At 44.7% G+C, this 9,489-nt stretch overlaps 1 protein-coding gene across 1 annotated transcript; it reads right to left on the minus strand.

Moving 5' to 3' along the window:
* Window positions 1-8,104: 8,104 nt before the first annotated feature.
* Window positions 8,105-9,483, minus strand: RHOB (ras homolog family member B). Its single transcript, XM_019537345.1, has one exon. It carries the CDS (start codon window positions 9,441-9,443, stop codon window positions 8,853-8,855), a length of 591 nt encoding a protein of 196 aa, XP_019392890.1. The 5' UTR covers window positions 9,444-9,483; the 3' UTR covers window positions 8,105-8,852.
* Window positions 9,484-9,489: the final 6 nt, after the last annotated feature.

Genomic DNA, 9,489 nt, shown 5'->3' on the forward strand with positions numbered 1-9,489 from the left:
GGGGCATTTAGGGGTGCTTATTCCTGAATCCAACCCAAACTCACAAAAAAATGGGCATTTTACCCTAGCAAAATGTCATTCTTTGACATGTGGTGATGTGATGTGATATGTCCTTCAGTGCTCCACCTGCAGTACACTTACAAAAGATTCCTGGGTCTGCAATACTTTTCAATGATACAGCTATATGAGTCGATGTCCATCTACAATGCTGCCTCTGGCATGACTTTTGTCACACATGATATTTGGTGTTTTTCTTAAAGCCTCAGCTCCTGGATTCATGTGATCACAGGAGACTGTTTCCATTTTTTGCACATTTACAAAGTAAAATCTCAGAATGTGACCTGAGTGAATCCTAAAGACTCAGAGACCAATAGGCACATAGAGACGCAAAAAAGTTTATTATTATTATTTTTTTTTAATCTCAAAGATATTTTGGACCTTATTCAAGTTTTCCTTTGGAGTCAGCAAGACTACAAGGACATATCTAAGAGAAAAATATCTGTGCTGTAACATGGTGTGTTATAAACATTATTCCCACTGCCCTTTCATCCACCTGATAATTTTCCAACTACAGATAGCTCCACCTCTTTGCATTCAAAGGAAAATATCTGTTCCTCTACTCTGTGTTGTGCCTGGTATTTTGTCAATCTCCTCTGAACTCAGCCAGGGTCCCCAGAATCTTTCATTTAACAATAGGCAACATCTTGGGCTCAGCGAGAGGAGTTGGGAAGGGGGGGGATGTATTATGTACTGCACAGTGGCGTACTGTTCCAGGATTGCTGTGCACTCCAGGCATTCCTAACAAAGACAAAAAGGACCCGCAAAGCCAGCCAGTCCATCTTCCTACTTGAAGAAGCTCACCCACTCCTAATGCAAACAGTAACTCCCAGCTCTGAACGTATCATTACACCTTTGATTCCAGGCAAACAGAAACATGCCTGCACGCCGCATTGGTCTGTTGGACTGCCGCTGTGCAAGCAGGTGAACCTCCTCAGCCGCTGCTGCATCAGTTCACAACACAGTCATTTGCCTTATTGAATGAACCACATCTGAAATACCCGGCTTGCCACATGCGCTTTGGCGGGAACACTACCCAGCCCGGTTACTAGAAGTCTATATTTGGACACTGATTGCTTAGGGTGGAGTTCTGTTTCCCTGTGAGGGCCTAAATGGCAGTTTTATAGCCACATAATGGGCGTTTTTGGTATTTACACACAGGTTGCAACTTTATTACCCCATGCTATTGCTGCCTATATACACTAGCCAAGTACATGTGTGTGTGTTTTTAGTGTAAGTCCAAGGCAGCGCAGGACACTTGCAAAGGAAGCAGAAGACCCATGTTCCAGACCTCTCTCCCACTAGGGTTTTTGAACCTGTGCCTCTATCACTTCCCAGCATAGTGCTCTAATCACAGGTTAGGCAGTGTCCAGGCCCCTCCAGCACACTTTTAAATCTGGTCCTCTGGGCAGCTAAAAGGGGCAGATATGTGGCATCAGGAGGAAGACAGCAAACCAGAGTGTGTGGCTCAGTGAGATAGCTGCTGCCCTGGGAAAAGCCCCTGTGTCTAGCCTGGCCCCTTGCTCCCAGCAAGGCAGTATCTTCCCTATGGCAATGCTCTCCATCCGTTTTATCTAATGACTAGTAGGTGCAAGGGGCTCTGGCTCAGTTTCAAAAGGAGTGGTGGAGAGGCATGAATAATCTCCAGAGTAGAAAACCTCACCACCATCCATTTCAGGCCATGGAGCAGCTGTGAGGAAGCTCTGAGGACACCACGGGAATTTTAGTTGCTTTTTCCTCTAAAAGGTTAAACAATCGAGTAACCTTATTTCCTGCCTCTCCTTATGCAAATGAGCTATCACATGAAATAATTCCGGCATCCCTAGGTACCAGTAAAGCTCCAGTTCTGCCTTACTGGAAGAGGATGGAGCCTTCCAGTGGCTGTGATCCTCCCTCTGCCTGTAGTACATTGGGTAATATCTAGCTGGGAGTGCAGCAGGGGGTGGAGGGGGAGAGGACATGGATGGTTTTGGTGCATTGTATGTAACAGATACATGCAAAGACCTAAAACTGCAGGATCTCAGCATTGGTCTCCATGGGATGTCTTTGTGCCTGCAGACAGAGTTTGACCTTTAAATTGCTGCTTTCATTAAGCTGAAGTGAGCTATCACCTTGAAGAATTCACAGTGTAGTTCACTCCTTTGCTCCTGGTATGATGTGCCTCAAATTCAGTGAGTTCATGTTTTAAACGCTACCATGAAATGCACTGAGACTCGTAGGTACCTCAGTTCTTCAAGTACTACACATACCTGTGCTGAATTCTACCTTGCAAGTCAGTGATCAGTGCTCCCACCCCCACCCTCCACCCCTACCCCATGTGCATGTCTTGGGTTTGACAGGGTCTTGTCATGCCCTGTGGCAATGTGTTTTTGGTCCAAGCTCCTGGAATCATCAACAATAAAATGTACAACCATAGGGTATTTCTGGTTGAAAGAAAAAGCAAAAGAAGTCATGGGGCTGACATATTTGTGAGCAAGCAGTTTTGGAAGAAAACAGGGGCACAGCTCTGACATCAGGTTTTTCTGCTCCAGCCCTTGGGTGAGGAAAGTCCTTGTGCAAACAACTCTGTAATGTTAGCTCTCTCCCCATCAGCCTCCTCCATGTCAAAGCCAGTGGCAATCCATGCCAGGGCCACCCCCAGTGTCAGACAGGACCAAGAAAGTAAGAAAACCCCTCGTGAATAAGTATAGAGTAACCTGCACCTCAAAAGGAAGTTTCATCCTAAACCTGGCAGTTAGCGCTTGCTTTAAGCCCTGAAGCATGAAGGTTGTTCTCAATGGGTGATAATCAAAACCACGCACATTCTTCTCTCAGGGCAGCTATACAGTGCCCACTAATGCTAATGTGGGCTGCTCGTGAAGGCTGAGCTGCTGCTATTCCTAGAAATCTTCAGGCCAGCTCACACTTGGCGTGGCGGGGGGGGACACATAAAATTAACTTCCTATTAACTTGCACAGGACTTTCACAAGCCAAAGTGATGCAAGATCAGGCCTTTATTTTTTTTTTACACAAATAACTGTGCGACATCATGACAGGACCTGTATTCTGTTTTTTAAAAAGTGCTACACAACTCTGGAGTCGTGCGCAGGAGGGAATGCAAAGGGAGTATTGCTGAGGAAGTCCTGGGAACTACTAACAAGGACAGCAGTTGCACATAAACCGGTTTAAGTGATCAGAAACTGGTTTAAATCTGTAACAGAACAGAAGCTCAGTGCACATAAACCAGTTTCAAAATGGCTGAAACTGGATTAAGATAAACCTGGCTGAATGTAATATCAGATTTAACTGATTTGGGTTAAACCAGTTTATGAAACTTCTGTCCCAGACCCCTTCCCAGTTCAAGTTCAAACACAGTCTCCCAGCATCCCATCAGGCTTTGCAGGCCTGGGCGGTTCTGTGCTGTACCCGCATAAGTCCTAACCAAAGGCCTGATTCCTACTGGGCCCAACCCGTACATTGACTTCAGGGGAAACTGTACCGAAGTAAGAACTGCAAGTTTGAATCTCCTTGAAGGTTGAAAAGAGAATAGCACAAACGCTTAGAAGAAGGGGAAAAGCCTGTTCCACAATCCAATTTCATAAACATTCCCCTTCTGCGGAGCTCCCTCATGTATCCTCAGAGCTTAAAATCAGTTCCCGGAGCAGTCACCAGCACTGTCATGAAAGTGTTGTAAGCTGGAGGAGAACTATGGGAATTATCATGTAAATGAGCCCACCAAGAAACCCACTTTATTTCCAAATTCTTATCCCCAGCACTGCCACATGCAGTGTTTTCACCCACAGGAGCAGACAGTATGAATGAATGAACGAATGAATGTATAGTGCAAAAGCAACGGAATAAACATGGGGAGCTAAATGCAACCCACTTCACTTGGAACCAAGATTTAGTATACAGTTCCCACACCCCACATTCAGGCAAGGGGAATACATATAGCAAGATATAGATGCGCTTAGCTAAACATATGATGGCAACCTAATATCCAAACCTATACAGCTGTTCTATTAGTAAAGACAGTAGTCAGTGCCTCTCTTTCCAGCCTTCCTATTTTATCCCTAGTTTGAAATTCCATTCATGTAAGTGAAACAGATATTCTGGTGGATATTTTTTATAGCAAACGGTTCCTTCCTTGTGAATTATGCATGAATCATGAATTGCATGCACATATATACATCTCATGAATTTAACTACAAAACCTCTTAAAGAATGGCCCTTGTAAAAGCAGAGCAGTAGACTCCCTTCCTATAGCATATGTAGTTATCTAGCTGTCACCAGGAAAGCCATTATATCTGTCTGCTGCTTATCACAAGCTGTGTGTGACTTACCACTCTGTCATTAGATGTGAATTTGAAAGAAAATCCCTTCTTCCTAATATGAGCTATGAAGAACTTGAAAAAAAAATAATCTCCTTTCCCCTTGTGTGCCCTTCACATTTTCCTAAGCATGTACATGGCCTGTTACTTTTGGCATTTGGGACCTGATCCAGAGCACAATGAAGGCAATGGAAAGACACCCACCAACCACACTGACCTTTGAATCAAGCTCTTTTAGTCATATTCAAGGTAACAAAAATAAGTCCCACATAAAACAAATCCTGGCCTTGTTAATGTCTCTAAACTATCTATATTCATGGAGTGTAGAGATTTAGCTTTCATACTGCAAAAGTGACAACGGGCCAAATCGACTCCTGTTACTTGTGTGATTTGCATGGATTGGAATTTGCCGAGCATTCAACAACTTGGCTCACACCTGCAGGTTGTGGGATTCCAAGGTGATCTCCCATCCCACTGCTAGCCAGGCTCAAGATGCTTAGCTTCCAAAACCAGATCCAACCAGGCTGGCATAGCCCCACATACCACAAATTCATGGGAAAGCTTTCTTGAGTAGTCACATTGATTTCAATGGAATTCCTCACTACAACAAAGAGTACAAGAGTCTTCACTGGGTGTTAAAGGGAAAATGTTACCTCTTTAGGGTGGTGATGTACCCTGTCGTGTCTTGTTATTGTGTAAAATGAGAAACAGGGTTCATTTTAGTAGCTGAAACAGAAACATCTTCAAGCCTAGAACATATTAAAAAGCTCTCAGAGCATATTAGAAAAACACTGGCTTTAGGTCAATGGTATTTAGTTAACTGACATGATTTATTTTATTTTCTCTTCAATGATCGGGCACTGAAATCAGTGACTGAATTATAGTTAGTGGCTTTTGAAAATCTTTGTTGATTTCCTGGAGGTCTCTCTCTCCCTTTCAGAATAAGGCCTGGCCATATTCAACCCTTTATCCGCCTGAAAAACATGATTTACAAACTTTTCAATGCACAGAAAAAGTAAAAGAAGTTAAAATAAGTTAGTGCTGCAAAAACAAAAAGGCCAATAAAAGCCTGTGGGTGAAATTCTCCTCCCACGTATACCCACAACCAAGGGGGCAAAAATCTGTCATTTTATTTCACTAGATAAAAATGAGCATATTAAAAAAACAAAAACAAAGTTGATTTCTGCCCAAGCTCTCTTGAGACTCTCACTAACACGTACCTCTCACCAAAGACAGTTCTATTCTCTGCTCTTGTTGGTGAAAACAGTTTATAATCACACTACATCAATTTGAGAAATATTTATAGAAATCCTAATAATTGTTATTGTTGTATCTGTGTTTGGGTGGGGGAAAAATAACTGAGCTTCTCTGTGCTGCTATGTTGCGGCACACACAAACCGTACAATTCTTTGGATTTAAAAGTCAAGAGGAGCCTGGAACTGCACTTGCTGTTCATGCAAACCTCCCATTGACTTCTCACCTTGAGAACCACAAGTCTAATATAAACTCAAGAGGTTTGGTCTTCCAATAATCAGACCTCTATAGGGTTCCTAAACGTACTGATAGTTACATAAAAATCAAGGCTCCCACAAATCTCTAGTCACGTCTGGAAAAATCTGGCCAAAATTTTGCTTTGATAAAAAGTGCCAGTATTTGCCAGGAAGGATCACTAAAGGCAATTCAATTTACTCGCAACAATTTGGTATCATGTGCTTTTTTATTATTATTACTCTAAATGCAATATTCTTGTGTAATTTCTGATTGCATTTTAAATCTGTAGAACAAATGGGCCAAACCTCCTTCTCCTCAAAATAATGGGAAAACTCCCACAGACTTCAAGGAAAGAATGATCTGGCTGCCTGTGAATGAAGCAATGTGCTTTCCTTGTTTTGGTAATTATAATTTATAATCCGCCCCACGTTCCTATTCTGTGTAAGTGAAGGGCTGCATTCTTTTCTTATTTCCATAGAGATCAGGGGTAACTGTGCTGAAATCAGAGAGATCTGCTAGGGTAGAAAACTAGTAAAAAAAAGGAAAGTTGGGCCCAAAATCTTAGTACAAAGTAGTATCTCTTGACTGGCAGTTTTGCTGAAACCCCAGGATCGTTGTGATCATTGTTTTATGAGCAAGACAATGAGGTATGCACCTTATATTAGGGCACATGGATGCAGCCTATTTTGTACCAAACTGAAATTGTGTGTATAGTTGATCACAAAGAGAATCAAGTGAATGAAATGTGATTATACTCTCTGAAGGTGGAGGCAGCTATATTTTATGTCCAATGTCAGACCACTCCCGCCTGCGCCCTGCCGAAACACACACACCTGGCTAAGGAAGAGAACAAAAACGCCATCAAGTCAAGGGTGTAGGTTGTAGCGCTGTTGGTCCAAGGACATAGGCAGGAAAGGTCCTTTGGGTGAATCTGATACCTTATATTAAGTTGGTCTAACAAAAGATATCAGATTCACCCGAAAAACCTTGTCCGCCATCAAGTCAAGGCATTTTCCAATAGAAAATTAACTAAATCCAGGCTTTGTCTGGGTCTTGCAAAAAGGAGATGTACACATTGCTCCTTGAGTCATTTCAGCTATAGGCTCTTTTAGGCAGGGACCGCCTTTTTATGTTGTGTGTACAGTACCTGGCACAAAGGGGTACTGGGGCCTAATTAAGGGATCATCTAGAACCCCCCAGTACTGCTCTGATCATGCTGTTTTCGACTGTCTAATTACAGAGCAGTAGCACAATTGCCAGGAGGGTAAAGCTATGATCTTCTCCCAGCAAGATCCCTCCCCAGGAACAAAAGCTAAAATAAAACAGCTCCAAAAGCAATTGAAGCCAGCCCCTAGAGACTCGGGTCATTCACTGCGTGATAACCCGTCTCTGCTGCAAGGGTCTGCTCACCTGTCGGGGCTGCGAGCAAGGGGCTGGCACTGCTGCTCTGAAGGAGAGGAAGAGTTAATGCAGCAGTGAGTCATAGTTAACCTCTCACCTCATTGCTACAGAGCTGCTGTTTGACTCCATTACAGAAGAGCACTTGTTACCAACCTTATCCTGCAGTTGAGAAGACAGAAAAGTACGTTTTATTACCATGGGTTACTTCCTATGTCAAGAAGAAAGCATTGTTTGTGCTTCCCACAAGTAAATCTGCATGAGTCCTAGTCACCCTCCTCTGTTTGAGGGGGGAGGGCAAAAAAAGGAGCATAAGGTTGCCCCTGCTCTTGGCACAGATCTGTGCCAAACGCATTAGGACCCGGGAGAAAGGAGCAGAGATTCACTGACCTCAGAAAGGTGGACAAAGGCTTTTTGTGCTTGTGCCTTCTGGTGACTTGCTGAGGAAATAAAACCAAAAGGGCAACGGCCCTATTTGAGAAAGTCCAGCAGGAGACTGGCCCATCCTTTCCCTCTTGGAAACAGGTGGCAGCCTAGAAAAGCTACCCCAAATTTCTACCTGGGATAAAATTGTACAACCTTTGCATTCTCCTTTGCTTAAGGGCACGTGAGCCCAAAAGCTTGCAAATAAAAGACCTTTTTTTGCAATTATCTAGTTGGTCTAATAAAAAGATAGCACCTCTTCCACACTGACTGCTACCCCAAATGATGTAAAAGATGCAAGCAATGCCTTGCTGTACTCGCAAGAGAAGTCTTTTGCCCCTGTCTCAGCCCTCACCCTTGGTCTGTCAATCAGTCATTTTATAAGATGTGATAAACTTGGAAGACTTCATTAAACCACACCGGGATTTCAGCATAGACTCTTTTAATACATAAAAAACTGCATACACAGCTTATGTAACTTCATGTAAACATCATCTGTCTCATCATTTTTGCCGTGTCAGTTTATTTTATTAAAAAAAGAAAAAGAAAACCAACAATAGACATAAGTGAAACAAAACAGTCTTAGTACCACTGTCAAGGTGGGGCAGGGCGGAGGGGGGGACCAGAGAGAGTTAGACAGGATTGTTCTCTGAATCAGAGAAAAAATACAGATTACTTTCACATCGGTGTACAAGCTACCCCGTGAAAATAAGTTTTAAATAAACCCAAAACACTTTAAAACTGCCCTCTAGCATTAAGAAGAAAGAGAGGAACAATTATTCTGTGCATCAGACAAGGGAAACAAAAAAACCCAAGCAAGACAGTGTTTCCTTTCCACTCATTTTTTTCAAAAAAGAAAAAAAAATTAAGTTACAGTGGTTCCGTTTCCTCTTCCCTCTGTAGTTTAGTCGAGGTTACCGAGTCCAAAAAAAAAAAAAAGAGTGTTTGCAATGCTACAGTGTCCAATGCAGATGACAAGTGCAGCCAAAAACCAAAACCCCCAACTCGAAACCCCCGCCTTGTGCAAAGTAAGGTTCTCTTTTGAAAATAAAAATCCTTTAAATTAACCCCCTCGAGACACATCTGAAACGTTATAAACAACCCCCACGCACCCACCCACCCAGGACGGGGCGGGGCGGGGCGGGGGGGGGCAGCGTCCGCGGGGCCCCGCCCCTATAGCACCTTGCAGCAGTTGATGCAGCCGCTCTGCGCGCCGTAGCGCTTCTGCAGCGCGGCGCGCGTGGCCGTCTCGAAGACCTCGCGGACGCCCTCCTTGGTCTTGGCCGAGCACTCGAGGTAGTCGTAGGCCTGGATGCGGATGGCCATGGCGCGGCCGTCCTCGGTGCGCACGGGCTCCTGCTTCATGCGCGCCAGCTCGTTGCGGACGTGCTCGTCGTTGCGCAGGTCCTTCTTGTTGGCCACCAGGATGATGGGCACGTTGGGGCAGAAGTGCTTCACCTCGGGCACCCACTTCTCCGGGATGTTCTCCAGCGAGTCCGGGCTGTCCACCGAGAAGCACATGAGGATCACGTCGGTGTCCGGGTAGGAGAGCGGGCGCAGGCGGTCGTAGTCTTCCTGGCCCGCCGTGTCCCACAGCGCCAGCTCCACCTGCTTGCCGTCCACCTCGATGTCGGCCACGTAGTTCTCGAAGACGGTGGGCACGTACACCTCGGGGAACTCGTCCTTGCTGAACACGATCAGCAGGCACGTCTTGCCGCACGCCCCGTCGCCCACCACCACCAGCTTCTTGCGGATCGCCGCCATGGCCAGGGGGAGCCCCCCCTCCGCCTGCTTATAGGGCACCGTGGCG

The sequence above is a fragment of the Crocodylus porosus genome, unplaced genomic scaffold (assembly GCF_001723895.1).
Source record: "Crocodylus porosus isolate Cpor-Errol unplaced genomic scaffold, CroPor_comp1, whole genome shotgun sequence".
Classification (NCBI taxonomy): domain Eukaryota; kingdom Metazoa; phylum Chordata; order Crocodylia; family Crocodylidae; genus Crocodylus; species Crocodylus porosus.